Genomic DNA, 21,258 nt, shown 5'->3' with positions numbered 1-21,258 from the left:
TCCGGTACCATGTAACTACATATGAACTACAGTCGAATAGACTCAATCCACTTTACAGGTCCGGTACCATGTAACTACATATGAACTACAGTCAAATAGACTCACTCCACTTTACAGGTCTGGTACCATGTAACTACATATGAACTACATTTGAATAGACTCGCTCCACTTTACAGGTCCGGTACCATGTAACTACATATGAACTACATCGAATAGACTCACTCCACTTTACAGGTCTGGTACCATGTAACTATGAACTACAGTTGAACAGACTCACTCCACTTTACAGGTCCGGTACCATGTAACTAGATATGAACTACAGTTGAACAGACTCACTCCACTTTACAGGTCCGGTACCAAGTAACTACATATGAACTAATGTTGAACAGACTCACTCCACTTTACAGGTCCGGTACCATGTAACTACGAACTACAGTTGAACAGACTCACTCCACTTTACAGGTCCAGTACCAAGTAACTACATATGAACTACAGTCGAATAGACTCACTCCACTTTACAGGTCCAGTACCATGTAACTACATATGAACTACAGTTGAATAATCTCACTCCACTTTACAGGTCCGGTAACATGGAACTACATATGAACGTCATTTATAACTATTTGTAATTACTGTGTAATTACATTTGGTGTTCATGTGTAATTACGAATAGTTCATAGTAACTAGGGTACCTGGAAAATAAAGGGTTACCGATTCAGCTTTATAGGATTAAACTTTAAATGAATTTTCCATACGAGAGTGACACACTTGTGCCATAGGGCTGTATTGGGCTAGTTCAGGGGTGGCCAAACTACGGCCCGCTGGCCAACTGCGGCCCGCTGCCCGTTTTTAAGTGGCCTGCCATGAATTTAGAAAAAAAACAAAAATTGTTGCTAAAAACGTTTTTCCGTTTTTCGATTTTAAAGTTTAAAACGGAAAACGAAAACGCAAAGACTAAAACGGGAAAAAAACGGAAAAAACAAAAAAATAAAGAAAAAGAAACGGGGGGAAAAAATGGGGATTCCCCCCATTTTGTTTTTTTAATTTAAAACCATTCAAAATGGATTATACTTGAGTACCCTGACCTGGCCTATTTATTTTTAAACATTTTTAATACTGAATGAATGTTTAATACTAATGTTATGTTAAATTATCTCTGTCTTACTGAGCCCCTAAAGTGACATGGACAAAAAAATTGTCCATGTCCATTGTCCTATCGCGTGCACACGCGAAACTATCGCGTGCTCACGCGAAACTATCGCGTGCGCACCAGATAGTTTCGTGTGTGCTCACAAGAAAGCAAGAAAGCAAAATAATTTTTTTTTTTTTTTTTTTGCTTTCTCGTGAGCACGCGATAGTTTCTCGTGAGCACGCGATAGTTTCGTGTGCGCACGCGAAACCATCGTGTGCGCACGCAAAACTATCTGGTGCATACTGTAGTCTGGAGAGGAGAGAGAGCATATAGGAGACCTAGTAAAAGTTTGACCTGCTTTAGAAATGACAGTACAGGAGTTAGTTGAGCTATATTTTAACCTTGGACTTCATTATAAGGACATTACTGCTTTGCTTGCAAGTCGTCACCGTTATATTGTCTCCCAACGACATTTAAAACGAATTTTGAAGTCATGTGGTCTGTTTCGGCGCAAGGGATATGCCAGGTATGATCGGGTAATTTCTTTCATTTATGAACAATTACAAGCATCTGGTCAACTACATGGATATCGCTGAATGTACACGAAATGCATGGAGAATGGATTACATGTCAGAAAATAAGACGTCAGTTTAATTCTTCAACAACTTGACCCAAGGGGTGTTCAGCTCAGAGCAAGCAGACGCCTACATCGCCGGAACTATTTTGCAAAAGGGCCCAATTATATCTGGCACTTGGACCCCTATGACAAACTGAAGCCATTTGGTATCTGTATCAACGGCTGCATTGACGGGTTTTCACTGAAAATCCTCTGGGTGAATGCATTTACTACAAGCAGTGACCCCAAAATCGTTGGAGGCTACTACATGGAGGCAGTCGAGAAATTAGGTGGCTGTCCAAGGATCGTCAGAGCCGACCGGGGCACAGAGAATTTCAAAGTACGAGACTTGCAGCGTTTTCTCTGTCGCAATATAAACGACGGCTCTGCTATTGGCAGCTACATTGAAGGGGCAAGCACGGCAAATCAGAGGATAGAAAGTTGGTGGGGCTTCCTGAGAAAGGAGTCAATGGAGTTCTACATCTCTGTTTGTGGATCTGAAGGACCGTGGTTTGTTCGACGGTGCATATCTGGACAAAAGTCTAATCCAGTTCTGCTTCATGGTTATCATCCAGGTAAGATAGCCTATGGCTGAATGCCAAAGATTAGCCTACTATTGCTTTTAATTTGGCAGAAGTTGATATTGCTTAACTCATTCACTGCCAATATCTGACTGGCATTTTTGGCACAGGCCAAGTATTTCCATAATGTTTGGTCATCTTTCAAGACCCACAGTAAATTCTGTACTAGGACTACAGTGATGTCCAATACCTCGAAATGAAGATCTAAGTCTCTACTTTCACCCCCAAAAAGAAAGTTAGCTTTTAGCATGTTCTGTACTCTACTTATAACCCTTTTTATACACCCCATGTTCATCAAAAAAGCCTGTCTGGGAAGAGAAAAGGGAGAAAAAAGCATTTTTGTAAAAGGGCACAATCTCAGGCATAACTCACTCTCAATTCTTTTATTTTGAACTGTATTGACATCAGACATGTAAATATTATTCGTTAGGACACAAATGACAAAAAAAAAATATATATATATATATATATACACACATGAAGTGCTTTTTTTTACATTCAACAATACAGTTTACTCGGTGTGAGTGTGCAGACAGACAGACAGACAGACAGACCGACAGACAGACAGACAGACAGACAGACAGACAGACAGACAGACACACACACACACACACACACACACACACACACACGATCCCCCTTTTAGATTTCTAACCCAACATAGGATAAGCAATAACCACGCCCTGTGGCGCTGGGATTGGCCAGGAGCAACACTGGAGGGCACGCAGCCCAGCGATTTCATAACTGAAGAGCTCTTGAGAAGGACAGCGGGCTGCTGTGAGTGCCTTCTGCCCGCTGCTGCCTAGCTGTTCCTGTGTTTATTTTTGATTTGTTCTGGTACACCCGTCTCCCTATCAACTCTGCTATTTGATCGTTCCCGTTTTCCCCTCGGCTATTCAACACGTCCTCACCGCCCTCGCAAACTGATCGATCATTTCCTCATTCCTCCGATGATCAAACACATCTCTTGATTACTTTCTCCCGTTTTCTCCTGGCTGGCACAGAGGAAGGCGACTCCAGCTCGTGCCGAGGGCGTTTCAATTGCGTTTCTCCTGTCTGCACAAGGAAGCGTTACCCGTTCTCTGCTTTTCCTCTTGCTAGATTTCAAAACAACAGCTGCGGTATGTGTTTGATCGCGTGCTGTCGGCTACCCTTTGAAGGCAGGGACCTGTGTCTGTGTGACAGGCTGGGCAAGTGTTTGCTGCAGGCGCTGCACCAATAAAAACAAAAACACGTCAAACACGTCCTTGGCGGGGAAGGCCATTGCTGATAACACGTCAAAGACGTCATTGGCGGTGAATGAGTTAAATACCGTAGGCTACACTGTCTGTATAAAATAGACTACACACTAGTCTGTCTGTATATGTATGTATGTCTGTCTGTCCCTCCTCTCTCCCTCCCTGTCTGTCTCTCTGTCCACTCCCTTCCTGTCTGTATATGTATGTCTGTATGCCCCTCCTCTCTCCCTCCCTGTCTATCTCTCTGTCCACTCCCTTCCTGTCTGTATATGTATGTCTGTCTGCACCTCCTCTCTCCCTCCCTGTCTGTCTCTCTGTCCACTCTCTCCCTGTCTGTATATGTATGTCTGTCTGCACCTCCTCTCTCCCTCCCTGTCTCTCTGTCCACTCCCTTCCTGTCTGTATATGTATGTCTGTCTGCCCCTCCTCTCTCCCTCCCTGTCTGTCTCTCTGTCCACTCCCTTCCTGTCTGTATATGTATGTCTGTCTGTCCCTCCTCTCTCCCTCCCTGTCTCTCTGTCCACTCTCTCCCTGTCTGTATATGTATGTCTGTCTGCACCTCCTCTCTCCCTCCCTGTCTCTCTGTCCACTCCCTTCCTGTCTGTATATGTATGTCTGTCTGCCCCTCCTCTCTCCCTCCCTGTCTGTCTCTCTGTCCACTCCCTTCCTGTCTGTATATGTATGTCTGTCTGTCCCTCCTCTCTCCCTCCCTGTCTCTCTGTCCACTCCCTTCCTGTCTGTATATGTATGTCTGTCTGTCCCTCCTCTCTCCCTCCCTGTCTGTCTCTCTGTCCACTCCCTTCCTGTCTGTATATGTATGTCTGTCTGTCCCTCCTCTCTCCCTCCCTGTCTGTCTCTCTGTCCACTCCCTTCCTGTCTGTATATGTATGTCTGTCTGCCCCTCCTCTCTCCCTCCCTGTCTGTCTCTCTGTCCACTCTCTCCCTGTCTGTATATGTATGTCTGTCTGCCCTTCTCTCTGTCTCTCTGCCCCTCTCTGTCTATATGCCTGTCTGCTCCTTCTCTGTCTCTCTGCACCTCCCTCTCTATCTGTCTGTCTGTCTGCTCCCTTCTCTGTCTCTCTCTGCACCTCCCTCTCTGTCTGTCTGTCTGCTCCCTTATCTGTCTCTCTCTGCACCTCCCTCTCTGTCTGTCTGTCTGCTCCCTTTTGTCTCTCTCTGCACCTCCCTCTCTGTCTGTCTGTCTGTCTGCTCCCTTCTGTCTCTCTCTGACCCTCTCTATCTGTCTGTCTGCTCCCTTCTGTCTCTCTCTGCCCCTCCCTCTCTGTCTGTATGTCTGTCCCTTTTCTCTCCCTGTCTGTCTCTCTGCCCCCCTCTCCCTGCCCACCATGTTCTCCCTCGCTGTCTGTCTGTCAATTCACTAGACATAATCAATCACTCAAAATCCTGAAGGCCATAAGGCCCACATGAGAATATCAGTTAACTTGTTTTCTTACTCTCTAATATACTGTTTTTCCAGGATGAGTTAGATAAGACCACCTGTGTGTGGGATTCACATCTCATCAGACCATCGAAGAATGACAGAGTGCCCAGCGGTCGACCCAGGGTCATGTACATGTTCGCAGAACTCTACACAACTGATGACTGCGTTTGCCCAGTGTTAAGAGCCGATGTACAGCTGTCTCGGAGGGACTGCACATTTCGACCAGCAGTGCCATGTGACACAGACATCTACGACCTCTGCAACATTCTGATGGTGGAGTCACAGTTGCATCTTCCGGCCGATGCTTATCAAGCATTGGATTTGTACCTGCATTTGAGGAATATGATCAGATCCTCTCTCTAATTTGAGAAGGAACTAGAGACTGGAGAAGAATGGACATTGCATTGAAGCCTGATAGTAGCCTACTGTTAACATACATCAGACTATACCAAACACATGAAACAAATGCCTTCTGTCTGAAGGCATTTATTTGTTTCTGACTATGGGGAAAGTGGGAAAAACATTAAAATAATACTGGTAGAACTAAAAACTACTGTATCTCTGAATTATCTCCTTAACCAAATCACACATACTGTAGGCTATTCTGTGTTCTCCTTTTGATAACTAATGTAATACTTTTTCACTTCCATTCACTGAGCCTCCCTGAAACTGCTTGGAGCCCCCTGTGGAGGCCCGCCTCCCACTTTGAAAACCCCTGACTTGTCACTGGCCCCTTTACCTCATTATATTCCCCTTATCAATAATCAGTAATAAGTAACTACTTACACTTCCTGAATAACTTGCCCAACTGGACATTAGTATTAACTCTTCTCAGTTGTAGACTACAGGAAGTAGATGTTTATTTTGAGTTTTATCATGTTTTACTTTACATAAGTCATGAACAGTAGGCAACACATGACCACCACAACAAAAAAGTGAGGGAGGACATGAATGAAGACATGTTTCTCAAAGTGAAAACCAAGTTGAGGTGACTTTAGGGTCCCATGCAACACCGACACCCCTCTCAAACCACCCCAATGGAAAACGGAATAATTCCTCTAGGCCTATTTTACAATTATGAAATCATTTCGGTTACTACAATAATTAGATCTACTTTTGATTTTGATAATTATGTATACTTTTATCAATTTCAGACAAATTGTATAAATTCTGCAATATTCCATGTTTTAAAGTTTATTCCATTTTGCATTTACTACCAAAATTCCATGATTCCGTCTTGTTTTTTCCATTTTGCAGAAATCATATGGCCCTACAGGTATTAGTTTGTCAAATGCTGACATGCACGTTTTTCTGAATAACCATTGCATAAAACATGCACATGAACAACTGAAAATGGTACGTGCATCAAACAGTCATGAAAGCTGACATGATCAAACAGGCATTATGTTGAACGCTGACATGAACAAACAGGCATTATGTTGAACCCTGACATGAACAGACATTATGTTGTTGAACGACGGTTCTCAAACCGGGGTACCCCTAGGGGTACGTGGAGCTAATACAGGGGGCATTGAGAGAAAGAAGAACATTTAAAATGTAATGTAAATGTAAGAATACATCATGAAAATTAATAAAATGTTCAAATAAATCTGCTCAGGAGGCACTAATTGCAACTATTTTCCACCATTTCTTATTTTGTAATTTTATATTCTTCTAAAGGTGGGTTATCATTCATTCATTGCATCATGTTATAGTATTCTTAGTTTTCTAAGCAAAATGTTGTAATCGGGAAAGGGGGTACTTGGATTCAGAAAGCTCAGACATATCTTAAAACCTGGGGAAATAAAACCAAAAATATTATTATGTAAGAACAAGGATTTCTAGATTAAAGTGAGAAAGCATGTTTTCTTGTAACAGGGAGGTGCAGAGAGACAGAGAAGGGGCAGACAGACACACAGACAGACAGAGAGGGAGGTGCAGAGAGACAGAGAAAGGGCAGGCAGGCAGGCAGACAGACAGACAGACAGACAGACAGACAGACAGGCAGGCAGACAGACAGACAGACAGACACACAGACAGACAGAGAGGGAGGTGCAGAGAGACAGAGAAGGGGCAGACAGACAGACAGACAGACAGACACACAGACAGACAGACACACAGACAGACAGAGAGGGAGGTGCAGAGAGACAGAGAAGGGGCAGACAGACAGACACACAGACAGACAGACAGACGGACAGACAGCCAGACAGATAGAGAGGGAGGTCCAGAGAGAGACAGAGAAGGGGCAGACAGACAGACAGACAGACAGACAGACAGACAGACAGACAGACAGACAGACAGACAGACAGATAGAGAGGGAGGTGCAGAGAGAGACAGAGAAGGCAGCAGACAGACAGACAGACAGACAGACAGATAGAGAGGGAGGTGCAGAGAGAGACAGAGAAGGGAGCAGACAGACAGAGAGAAGGGGCAGACAGACAGACAGACAGCCAGACACACAGACAGGGAGAGAGGGGACAGAGAGAGACAGACAGGAAGAGAGAAGAGGCAGACAGACATACATATAGCTACAGACAGACAGGAAGAGAGGGAGGGTCAGAGAGAGAAAGAATTGTGTTTTTGTTGAACTTTTATGACTACTGATAGTTATTGGAACATTTGCTATGCTTTGGCAAGGCTGTTAACTTCCATGCCAATAAAGCACATTTAATTATGGGACGTGTTCTAACGTAGGCTACTGATCTGACCTGTAATACTGCCTTATTTTTTTACCCCACACACAGACTAGTGTAGCCAATTTTATACAGACACAGACTAGTGTAGTCTACGGCCCCCGGTCGGCTCTGACGATCCTTGGACAGCCACCTAATTTCTCGACTGCCTCCATGTAGTAGCCTCCAATGATTTTGGGGTCACTGCTTGTAGTAAATGCATTCACCCAGAGGATTTTCAGTGAAAAGTTAAAACCTGTCAATGCAGCCGTTGATACAGATACCAAATGGCTTCAGTTTGTCATAGGAGTCCAAGTGCCAGATATAATTGGGCCCTTTTGCAAAATAGTTCCAGCGATGTAGGCGTCTGGTTGCTCTGAGTTGAACACCCCTTGGGTGAAGTTCTTGAAGAATTAAATGGACGTCTTCTTTTCTGACATGTAATCCATTCTCCATGCATTTCGTGTACATTCAGCGATATCCATGTAGTTGACCAGATGCTTCTAATTGTTCATAAATGAAAGAAATTACCCGATCATAGCTGGCATATCCCTTGCGCCGAAACAGACCACATGACTTCAAAATTCGTTTTAAATGTCGTTGGGAGACAATATAATGGTGACGACTTGCAAGCAAAGCAGTAATGTCCTTATAATGAAGTCCAAGGTTAAAATATAGCTCAACTAACTCCTGTACTGTCATTTCTAAAGCAGGTCAAACTTTTGTCCATGTCACTTTAGGGGCTCAGTACTGTCTTAACCTGTTGGCACAGGAAAATAAAATTTGAAAACATACAGAAATACCCATTGTAATAGGTGAGCACATCAATAAACTATCTGTCATATATTTATTTCGGTAGAAATAAAAATGTTGAGGGCACAAGGGTTTTCTGGTCAAATATGTTTGCTGCGAAAACTGCTGCGCTAAATATTGTTTGGCCCGTTTGTATGCGGCCCACAACCAAAAAAGTTTGGCCACCCCTGGGCTAGTTGAATGCTCCTATTGTCTATCATTGTCTTCCATGGCAAAGGGGGGCTGTGTCGTCACCTGAATTGCGTTTTGCCACTTTACCCGGCGACAGTAAGGGGAGCGGCATTATCAAAGAATTCAACTCTGAAACCTGTTTTCACTTTTTTGCGTTTTCAGGCCCCAATAATTCTATGTTGTTATAACAATTAATTAAATATAGTAATACTAGGCATCTCGCTACGCAAGCCTGATTCCTAGGCTCGCCCGCTGTGCGGGCTCACTGGTGGCCTCGCACGCCCTGCAGCTCGCTGATGTGTGGCCTCGCCTGCTCTACTGGCATGCGCAGCGCACAATTATCCAACACACCCGCTGTGTGGGCTCACATGCTCTTATTACATCACTGATGACCACTGCGCGTGGCGGCCTCGCCTCCTCTATGACATCACTGATGACATCATCAATTCATCTGCCCTAATTAAAGAATCCGCATGGGTGCTCTTTACACCCCCTGAAAGTTTCAGCCTGATCGCACGTAAAACGGCATAGCCGTGGCCGGCACAAAAATTTAAACAGAGAACAGACATTGCCGAAATTGCCAATATATAGAGACACTGCAAAACGCGTCATCATTCAGAAGCAATGCCCAAGATGGGGGAAAATACAAGGAAGCACCCATCCATGGAAGCACTGCCTGACAACTGCAGCTAGTAAAACAAACCGCAGCTAACCGGGGCGAACGGAGGAACTCTCGTCAGATAGAAATAGTTTTGCGGGGTTTTACAGGGATTTGGACAGTTTTCTTTTTAGATAATGTCAAAAGATTATTTCAGTACACTTCCTCCAACAGAGAGGGAAAGGTACATCGAGAAAATGAACTCAGTTGGCCTGGAGCAGTGTCCCTTTTCATTGCCCAAACAACGCTGGATAAATGATCCCACACAGTGGCCTGAAGTGAAATACTATGACACAAGCTTTTAGGCATGTTTAAATGAAGGAAAATAACACTGGTGTAACATAAGACAGATGGCATCAGACACGCTGGCATTCTCCTATGTCACGTAGTTGCACACAAAGATCATATATATGGAAGATGAACACTCCAACTTTCTTCCTTGACAGCTAAATCCACATTTTCTTCTCGCGAATGCTCAATGGCTTCCTTGTTTTGCTCGGGAGTACAAAAACATTTTATTTGGCGATTTTTTACATTTGTTGTCTGCGCAGCCAACCACACTACAGCTTTTAGCTATGTTTAATTCAAGGAAAATGACGCTGGTGAATGGGAGTGAACGGAGCGATTTCCCCCGTGATGGGCGTGGGTGGCCTATTTCATGCAGTGATTGATAGATTTTTGGCTATGGCCACTAAGGGGGTTCAGTGAACCCCCTGAACCAACGCAAATTTCATCCATGCTGTAAACATGTTTATTTCTGCTCTATAGTTGTGCATTTTAACATGAGGGTCTGTGGGGATTCACTTGCTTTTGGAGAATGCCTCAAATAACCATTCAATTAATTGCACTCGCGGGTTGGCTTTCAACAAGATGAAGAAGTGGTGAATTCAACGGAAAACAACACCTCACTTGAAACTGGCCAAACTGGCAACATAATAACTTACAGATGTCTTTGAGTTGAGTCTGGCTGATGACTTTGTTGTTGATCTCTGCTGTGTACCATCCAGTGTCTTCTTTGGTCAATCCTCTGATCCTCAGCTGTCCAGTTGAAGTATTCAGGTCACCACGATCTTCAAATAATACACAAACATGGTTAGGGGTAGCTTCTCAACATAATTCTTAAAGTCGAGCTGAACCCAAAAATGACTTCTTTTATTTTAGTTCAAATACCTGGGTATGCAATTTAATAATGTATGCAAAAGAAAAATCACAAAAGTTTTTCACACTTTTTCACATCAAAAGTTCATTTTTCAAGATTTCATTCATAACAGTAATCTACAGTTTGCTGACGTCACCTAGTACTATAAAATTTCTACCCCATTTCAACCAATCATATATCACGACATGGCAGCTGTCAATCAAATCTTCATTTCAGAATAATTTTCTCTTCCAAATATAGGAGAAAATGGCGCCTAGTGCCTGTCATCTGGCAGCATTCCTATCCCATAAACTAACTACTAACTTGGCCAATTGTATGAAACATGAACAAAAAACAAAAACGGTAATGGCTGGGTTTCCCAAATAAGAACCTTCTTAACTCCTTAAGAAGGCTCCAAAGAAGAGGTCAGGTAAGACGGAGCCTTAAGAAAAGAGTGTTTCCCAAACGCGTTGTTAATGACCTTCTTAAGACAGCCCGAAAGAAGGATCTTAACTGGAGCTGTCCACCATCTCGGTGCTGAAAACAAATCAATCGATGCCAGGCTAATCGATTGTTCCACATAATTACATGCTCCCAAATTAAGTTTTGATGTAACAAGTGGCGTCCTACTCACCCCATTAATAAATAACACTAAAAATGAACAAGCGGGGAAACGAGGCACCCGAACGCGATTATAATACTAACTGCGGGCTGAATCCCAGTCCCCTGCTGTTCTGCCTACCTATTCCAATTCCAGGATAATGTTATGTACCATTAATTTGCAGTGTATGTAATGTGCTAAATAAATTAAATAGCCTTGCCCGCATTGCCCATTACAAATATGAAACACCAGGTTCCCCCACTAAGTAGCACACGCAGAAGAATATCTGAAAACGTCAACTGACGCAAATAATGACCAATGACCTGGGTAAAATCAGACAAATAAGACAATGAAAACATAAAATGAAAGCATATAGAGGCAAAGTGACCGCCTACTTCCTGCTTCAGCACTGTACCAGAGATTTTCATATGCCTTTTATTTTCCCATAGACATTTCATAAAATACTTATAAAAATAGTTTTACTTGTTCAAACCAAATGGTTCACATATTTAGAAATAGGAGAGACCACATAACATTTCACTCGGACCAAAATGTGACACGCCCGCAGAAACATAGTCGAATTCTGTTTGTCCCACATAGCCTAATTCTGTTTGTTCCCCTGGCTGCGTTGAGAGACCTGTCCGGCCGCTCAGAGCACAGAGGCTGCTGTCCAGGGTGCTGAAAGGCCTTCCCGCGAGTGAACGCAACGTTCACGCTACAGTAACAGGAGGCAGCGCCACAGCCAATAGCGGAGGGGCTGTAATTTCCTGTCAATTCACAGTAATGCCATGCACCTGTTTGACAGTCTATATAACCACTTGTCATTTCAGAAAACGGTGCTGATCTTAAAACACCTTCCTGAGGGCAAACTGAGCTGTGCCTCCTGAAACCCGCTGTCTCCTTGATTCCTCGTCTCTGTGAAAGCTCTCCGTCAGAGAAACCCCGAGCCTGCTCTATATCCTGCAAAGGACGTTCACCTGCTTTACCGGAGGATGCCTGGCCCACCCCCATTACTTTGGATTATAAAGACTGTTAGTTATTGTCGGTCGTCCGACCCGTTTGTGGCCAGGCTCCCCATCTTTGACCTCTCGGTCTGTGCTGTGCTTTGGCAAACCTTTTTTGAAAATCAGTAAAAGACTTGAAAACTCATTTGTGTCTGTCATCTCTGCATTTGGGTCCAAAACGTCAGCCTTACAAAATGTAAAAAAAGTTGCAGATTTAAAGACAATATTTTTTAGATGTAGCCTAGTTTTTTAAAGTTTTGGTCTGAGTGAAATGTTCTATGATCTCTCCCGATTCTAAATATAGCTGAACCGTTTGGTTTGACGAAGTAAAACTATTTTTATAAGCATTTTAGAAATTGTCTATGGGTGGAGAAAATCCCGCAAAACACTGACCTAAACTCTTTATTAGAACACAATAGGGAAACAACTAGGGATGCACCGATTGCCATTTTCTTGGCCGATTCCGATTTCCGATTTTTGAATAGTCTGACTTGCCAAGTTCAAGTTCAAGTTCAAGTAGTTTATTGTCATATGTATAATACAATGTATAATACAATGAAATTCTTTATGCTTTGAGCACCCTCAGCCTTACATACACAAGGACATGGTCACAAGACCGACAGAAAAAGGGTGTAGACCTACATAACTATGTAGGCTACACGTGATACAGACATGTCTGTACACAGTACGTGTAGACATAACACAAACCACAATACAATACAGTACAGTAATGGTGAACAACAAAGTGACAGTGCGTTGCAGTGTGTGTGAGTCAACTGTTCAGCAGCCTGACTGCCTGAGGGAAAAAGCTGTTACTGAGACGGGTGGTGTGTGATTTGATGCTCCGGTAGCGTTTTTTGGAAGGGAGGAGTGAGAACAGGGTATGAGCGGGGTGGCTGGTGTCTTTGATAATGTTTTTGGCTTTCATTTTACAGCGAGTGGTGAAGATGTTATGGAGGTTTGGTAGTTCTGTGCCGATGATTTTAGCTGCTGTCTTCACAGTCCTCTGCAGCAGTCTGCAGTCCTGGGCGGTCAGGTTGCCGTACCACACTGTGATACACCCTGTCAGAACACTTTCTATGGCGCAGCGATAGAAATTCACAAGGCCTTTGGTGCTCAAGCCAAATTTCTTAAGGCGCCTCAGAAAGTACAGTCGCTGCTGTGCCTTCTTGAGGATGCACTTGGTGTTGAGAGACCATGTGAGTGTGTTTGTGATGTGTGTGCCCAGGAATTTAAAGCTGTCGACTATGTCGACAGATGACCCGTTGATGGAAATGGGGGTGTGAATGACTTTGGACTTTCTAAAGTCAACAATGATTTCTTTGGTCTTATTGGTGTTTAGAGAGAGGTTGTTGTTTTGGCACCATAGGGTTAGATCTTCTATTTCTCTCCTATAGGCCCTCTCATCACCGTCGGTTATTAATCCGATCACTGTGGTGTCGTCCGCAAATTTTATGATGATGTTATTTCCAAATCTGGCGACACAGTCGAAGGTAAACAGAATGTACAACAGAGGACTGAGGCAGCAGCCTTGGGGCGCGCCGGTTCTGGTGAAAATGATAGATGAACATCTATGACAAATGCGCACAGATTGTGGTCTGCCTGTCAGAAAGTCAAATAGCCAGTAACAGATGGCGCTGCCCAGACCAAGGCCCCTAAGTTTCAACAACAATTTTGATGGTACAATCGTGTTGAATGCGGAGCTATAGTCAATAAACAGTAGTCTGACATAAGTGTTTTTCTTCTCAAGATGTACCAGGGCAGTGTGTAAAGCAAGAGCAATAGCGTCATCAACAGATCTGTTTGAACAGTAAGCAAACTGTAATGGATCAATGCTAACAGGAATAATGCTTTTTATGTAAGATATAACCAGTTTTTCCAGGCACTTCATGATAACAGAAGTCAAAGCAACGGGGCGGTAATCGTTAAGGCAGGTGACAGGTTTTATCTTAGCAATGGGCACAATTATTGTTTCTTTGAAACATAATGGGACCACACACAATGACAGGGACAGGTTAAATATGTCAGTAAAGACCCAGGACAGCTGGTTGTAGCATGTCTTAAGGACACGAGAGGCAATTCCATCTGGGCCGGCAGCTTTATGAGCCTTAACGCTTTTAAACGCTTTACTTACATCATCCTGAGTCACCTGCAGGTCTATAACATCGGGTGGGCTCCGCACTGATGTGACTGGGTCCGTGTTATGAGCCTCGAAGCGGGCAAAAAAGTTGTTCAAATCGTCCGGTAGAGAGGCGGAGGTGTCCGAGATCGTGTCAGACTTGGGTTTATAATCCGTAACCGCCTGCAGCCCTCTCCACATTCGCCGTGAGTCACAGCCGCTGTAATTGTCCTCTAATTTGTCCCTGTATTGTCTCTTAGCAGCTTTGATCGCTCCTCTCAGATCGTACCTGGATTTTTTATAACGATCAGCATCCCCGGATTTAAAGGCGATGGTGCGCTCCCTCAGTTTGAGGCGAATGTCATTATTAATCCAGGGCTTCTGGTTGGGATAGGAGCGGATGGATCGTACTGGGATGCAGTTATCCACACAGAATTTAACGTAGCCGGTGACAGAATCGGCGTATTCATCCAAACTCGTGGCAGAATCCTTGAAGATGGACCAGTCTGTCAATTCAAGGCAGCCCTGAAGTTTGGATTCGTGTTCCGTGGACCAGCACTGTACCGATCTCACAATGGGCTGCACGCACTTCACTCTCTGCTTGTAAGCAGGGAGCAGAAGCACGGCCAGGTGATCGGATTTCCCAAAGTGAGGGCGTGGTATCGCTCTGTAGGCGGCCTTGATTGTGGAGTAACAATGATCAAGAGTCTTATTTCCTCTGGTTGGACATTTAACATGTTGATAATATTTTGGTAACACAGATTTCATGTTACAGTGATTAAAATCCCCCGCCACGACTGAAATGGCCTCCGGGTGCATGTTCTCCTGCTTGCTAATGACTCCATACAGCTCTTCTAGCGCCTCAGCTGCGTTGGCTTGTGGCGGAATGTAGACAGCAGTTAGCAGCACACAGGGAAGCTCCCTGGGGAGATAGAATGGTCTGCACCGTAGTGTTAGATGTTCCAACACTGGCGAACAATACTGGGAGGTTATAACCACGTCAGTGCACCAAGAATCATTAACAAGGAAGCAAACACCACCTCCCTTAGTCTTGCCCGTGACCGTCGTGGAACGGTCTGTGCGAAACACAGAGAAACCCTCCGGTTGAACGGCCCTGTCAGGTGTATTGGGGCTCAGCCATGTCTCTGTGAAGCAGTACACACAGCAGTTCTTCAAGTCCCGTTGAGAGCTCAAACGGCATTGGAGTTCATCTAGCTTGTTGTCGAGAGACTGAACATTGGCTAGCAGTATACTGGGAATCGGGGGTCGGGTGGGGCGCCCCCGTAGCCTCGCTAGGACACCACCTCGCTTCCCTCGTCTCCGTCTGCAGCCATTTCTCCATGGTGGTGCCGCCGAGTTGTTGTTGTACAGCTCCCTCGGTACGTCCCGCGGCTTCCAATAGCTGGGAACATCCAATCTTATGTCCAGTAAAGTCTGGCGGTTATAAACAATTGTGCAAGACGCGTTTTGTGCAAAGACAGTGACATATAACATAAAAACAAACAGTAAGACGAGAGCAGCTCTTAGCGTGTCGCCATAGTACGGCGCCATCTTGGGTAAGAATGGCAAGATGCCGATACCGATTTTTGCCGATTCCGATGTTTTTTCTAAAAACAACAATTGACAGCTTACACAAACGTTTTTGTAACTTTGTTTGAAAATTAAGATTCATAGAACAATTCTTACATCTAATGGGGATCCAAATAATCTTATCTTATCTTATCATTTGCATGAAGTAGGACCATCTCACTCAAACACATCTCAAAATAAAAGTGTTCCAGGTTAGGCTACTGGACACAGCTTTTTTGTGCAAATACAATGAATACAAAAATTAAATTAAATCCAATAGCCTATATCCCACAGCTATCATGCATTTACTTTTCCAAAAGAAAACAGGTGCAACAGAACATCAAAATGATCCATGGACAAGGAGTTTATAGACTGGCTCCAGACCAGTCCTCTTGAGTAGAGGGGAAATTAGTTTATGAGTTACAGTAACGATCTTCAGTCTGAATATCAGGCGGAGTTTACACTCCAAAGTTTGGTATGCATATTTTTATCTGCCATCCGAAAAAATATCGTCACGCACAGAAATCCTTGCACACTTGTGAGTCCGATGCATTTTTATTATTATGTCCGTCGTTCTATTTGCAATACGAAACAAATAGTCTCTCCTGTATCTACGTTACATGACTGACAGGCTGAGGCACCAGCGCTGATGGAATGGAAAAGGCAGGTCGGGGAATGGTTATACTGGACACAATGCTCACGTTCACCTCGCCAAGCCGGCTGTGCGCGGTGGCGGGTGCAGCAGCACTGCTTCCCGGGGAGAGAGAGCAGAGAGAGAGGGGCCAGTGAGGTGAAGGGAGCCGCTCAGACTAGACTCCAGCCGAGCGGGACTCGGCCGCATCTCTGTCTCCACGGCTTATTTTCGATTTGCATGTGTGACAAACTGCGAGATTTGTCTACTTCACTGACGGTGAAAAAAATCCACAACGAGGAAGGTATGCTGGCGTGTGTGGTGTGGTGGCTGGGTGCCTGTCTCGGTGCTTTGGGGTGCGCGCACGTCATGTGAAAATCGGCTCACAGAATCGGCTATTTAGAGTGACCGGTGCAGATCACCGATCGAGGCCGATCACGTGAAAATCGGCCATTTCCGGTCACGTGCCGATCGATCGGTGCATCCCTAGAAACAACGTTTCTGTGCTAGACCTTCATCAGGTTTTAAAAGACTGACTAATGTCAGTGAGGTATACAGGCTGGCCACACCCTCAAAATTGCTCAGGTGAGCTTGATTAGGGAACAGTGAGTGGGTGTGGCTAGATGAAACATTATAGCCTACCTACAGCCAACAACAACAACAATAAATAGATAACCTTTTCAGAGTATACATGTAGAAAGTATTACATCAATACATATCACATGAATACAATTCCAAGTTGGATGTAACATTATAGCCTATAGCCAACAACAACAATAATTCACAATAAATAGAGTACATATCACTCAGGGAAAGTTGCAAGGTCAATCCACAGATTACAACATCACATTGAGTAACATCTCACCAATAAGACCCTTAGGAGCTAAAGTCTGCAAAGTAAAAATCCAATAAACTTCTCTTCTTTTCAAAAGCAGATCCATGTCACCACCTCTAGGTGACACCCTTAGTTTTTCTAGACCATAGAAACGAAGTGTAGATATGTCATATCATCTCATATCATTAAAATGGACCGAAACAGGATAATTTCTGTCATTACGGCATATCGTGCTCTTGTGTTAATTAATTCTCAGCTTTAATTGTCTCGTCGTCTTGCCTACATAAGTGAGACCACAAGGGCAACGGAGCATGTAAACAACATAAGTAGATGCACAGGTGATGACACTTTTAATGGGAAAAAATTTTCCTGTGTGAGGGTGACTGAAGTGGGAGATCTTAGCTGTGCTGTTGCACTGGCCACAGTGGCCACAGCAGTAATTGCCATTTGGAATTGGGCTGAGTAATGACTGTATTGGTAGACCAACTGTGTTCTTACTAGTAAATTGTGCGTGTACTAGGTGGTCTCTCAAATTACGGTCACGTTTAAAGGCAATCAGAGGTGGATCTCTGAAAATCGTGGATAACTCTAGGTCTGACTGTAAGATAGCACTCACCCCAATCATCACAAAGTGCTTTGAACGGCTGGTCATGTCACACATAAAAGAGACCATCAGCACTACCATAGACCCCCACCAGTATGCATACAAGGAGAACCACTCCACTGCAGACGCCATCTCCTACGTGGCTCACTTGGCCCTCACTCACTGGAGAGCAAGAACTCCTATGTCAGACTGCTGTTCCTGGACTTTAGCTCTGCGTTCAACACTATCATCCCACAAACCCTGATTGACAAACTGTCACAACTCGGACTAAGCCCATCTCTGTGCAACTGGATATTGGACTTCCTGACAAACAGGCCCCGATCTGTCAGGATCCATGACATCCTGTCCTCCCGCATCATCCTCAACATCGGCTCCCCCCAGAGATGTGTACTTAGCTCGCTACTGTACATACTGCTAACATACGACTGCTCAGCCTGGAACCTGAGCAATCACATAGTGAAGTTCGCTGACGACACGGCAGTGGTAGGGCTCATCACAAACAACGATGAGTCTGCGTACAGACAGGAAGTGGAGAAACTGAAGGCATGGTGCGACACAAACAACCTCTCCATCAATGTGAAGAAGACGAAGGAGATGATAATAGACTTCAGTTAATCCAGCTCCACCCCCCCTCCCCTCATCATCGGGGGAGCAGCTGTCGAAGTTGTCCCATGTTTTAAATATCTGGGCGTGCACATCTCCGACACTCTCACATGGAGCCTGAACACAACCAGTACAGTGAAGAAGGCCAACCAACGCCTCTACTTCCTGAGGAGGCTGAAGCGTGCTGGCCTCGGCACCTCAGTCCTCACCTCCTTCTACAGGTGTGTGGTGGAGAGCGTCCTCACCTCCTGCATCACTGTGTGGTATGGCAGCTGCTCTGCCGCAAATAAACAAGCACTGCAGCGTGTGGTCAAAACTGCACAGAAGATCATTGGCTGCAGCCTGCCAACCCTCAGTGAAATCTTCCAGGACAGATGCAGGAATAAAGCTGCGAAAATCTTGAAGGACTGCACCCACCCTGCCAATGGACTGTTTGCCCCTCTCCCCTCTGGTAGGAGGCTACGCAGCATCAAAGCCAGAACCACCAGGCTCAAGAACAGCTTCTTTCCGGTGGCTGTGCGAATTATGAACAATGCATAACCACTCTAACGTTACATACTTTAGTTTTCACGTATCTAATTATATACATATATATTACTATCTTTTATATATAGTACATAGCATGTATTATATCTATATATGTATATATCAAAATGCTGCTCGTGCAATATACTGCTGCTACTTCTTATAACATTTTACCTTATTTATTTTTTTACGTATCTAATTATATACATATATATTATTTTTTATATATAGTACATAGCATGTATTATATCCATATATGTATATATTTAAAATCTGCTGCTCCTGAAATTAACTGCTGCCACACTCCTCGCACTTTAATGCTGCCAGCTGTGAGCAAAACAAAATTAACTTTAAGTGGCTCCGTGTTGAGCGAAACATGCACCTTAAACTGTTTTCCTTGCTCTTACATCAGGTATTATGTTGTTTTTATGATGTCTCTAATTTATATGTTTTTATATTGTTCTCCTTTCTTAGTACTCAGTTGTTTTTATGACATTTTATGATTTATGATATCCTAGTTGATCTATCCACCAGGACCTTGAGTTCATATTTCGTTCCCTTCCATGTTTCATGTTTTGGAATGACAATAAATATCCTTGAACCTTGAACCTTGAGATGTGCCAGTGTTTTCTGAAAGAGGATTTTATAGCATGGGAGTTGGGTGAAAAGGTGGTCATACAGGTAAAGGAAAACTTCTTGGTATTCTTCTGGCTAATGCTGAGTAGATCAGCTCGGGGTTTTCCAAGTGCTGACCTGAAACCCTGCTCAACCCATGTACTGGGATAACCACGCTGATGAAAACGGGTTTTCATTTCACTGGATTTTTGGATGAAGTCCTCAGTTGAGTGGCATATTCTTCTAAGTCTATAGAATTGACTTTTTGGGAGACCTCTTTTAAGGGGTATAGGGTGGGAGCTGGTGGCTAGTAAGAGTGTATTTCTATCTGTTTCTTTCCTGTATAAGGTGGTGGATAGACAATCACCATTTTTCATCACCCACATGTCCAGGAAGTGCACACTTTCTTTACTGTACTCAATGGTGAACTTCAAGTTACGATCAAAATTGTTTAACAGATTGAAAAATTCTAGCAACTCCTCTGTGGTACCTTTGTAAATACAGAACACATCATCCAAGTAGCGAAACCATTTCCATATTCTATGTGCCTGAGGGTTCTTCTCTGAATTATAAATTAAATTATGCTCAAACGGGGGAGACTCCAGCCAGCAGTCCCAGGAGTGGCCTTTTATAGACCAACATAGGAGATACCCCGTCAGAAAAAGAAATGCAGGCGGGGGAGGCAATCCCACGCGCACAGGACAGCGCCTGGGGACGCGCAGCCTCCAGAGGAAACGGTAATGAACATTTCATCCACTGAACTGACTAATGCCCAGACTACTGTTTTAGCTAAAGGCTTGTCTTTTGTCCCCACTAGAGGTACGAATCTATTCGGGTTAAAGGTTGACCTATTCAAATGTTTCAGACAAATAAAATTGACATATTTTTTTGCCCAAAAGGAAACAATGGGAAGTACCTCTTCAGCTATCTTTAGACCCAAGAGTAGATTCAGTCCCAGTGTCTCAAATGCCTCCATCAACACTTTTTGCCGTTTAGTTGAAAATGACATTTTAAGCACTCCTCAACAAACAAGGGTAGCTCAGAATCTTACAAGAGAAAAAAGAGAAGCTCTCACTGAGCTGATGAACGCTAAAGACATTGTCATCAAACCAGCAGACAAAGGAGGCTCAATTGTTGTCCAGGACGCACACAAGTACAAAGCTGAGATTATGTCTCAACTGTCAAATGACAATGTCTATCAAAAGTTGAACTGTGATCCCAGATGAAATCCCAAGTTAAAAGTTTAGGTGTCATCCTTGACTCTGATTTAAGCTTTAAGCCGCACTTTAGTAAAGTGACCCAGACAGCTTTCTTTCACCTTAGAAATGTTGCCAAAGTACGACCATTTCTACTAAAACAGGATGCTGAGAAACTAATCCATGCTTTTATTACTAGTAGGTTAGACTACTGTAATGCACTGTTTACTGGTCTACCAAAAAAGTCTATAAAGAAACTTGAACTCATACAGAACTCTGCTGCTAGACTTTTAACTAAGACCAAGAAGAGAGAGCACATCACTCCTGTTTTAGCAGAACTACACTGGCTCCCCGTTCCTTTCAGAATTGATTTTAAGGTCCTTTTAATTACTTATAAAGCACTTAATGGTAGGGATGCACGATATGGATTTTTAGAGCCGATACGATAACCGATAAATATATTCTTCTTGGCCGATAACCGATACGATATAACCGA

At 43.8% G+C, this 21,258-nt stretch overlaps 1 protein-coding gene across 1 annotated transcript in view; it reads right to left on the bottom strand.

Moving 5' to 3' along the window:
- Positions 1–21,258, bottom strand: part of LOC310782182 (NACHT, LRR and PYD domains-containing protein 3-like) — a gene marked incomplete at its 3' end in the record, with an annotated part of 169,613 nt that overhangs the window by 64,546 nt on the left and 83,809 nt on the right. Inside the window, exon 5 of the mRNA XM_083642868.1 lies at positions 10,267–10,392. Within this exon, the coding sequence (XP_083498994.1) occupies positions 10,267–10,392 (126 nt within the window). The remainder of the gene's footprint in view (positions 1–10,266; positions 10,393–21,258) is intronic.

This window comes from Poromitra crassiceps (genome assembly GCF_964638095.1).
Source record: "Poromitra crassiceps genome assembly, chromosome: 9".
Taxonomy (NCBI): Eukaryota; Metazoa; Chordata; class Actinopteri; order Beryciformes; family Melamphaidae; genus Poromitra; species Poromitra crassiceps.
Note: the sequence above shows the minus strand (reverse complement) of the source record. Positions and strands in the feature narration are given on the sequence as shown.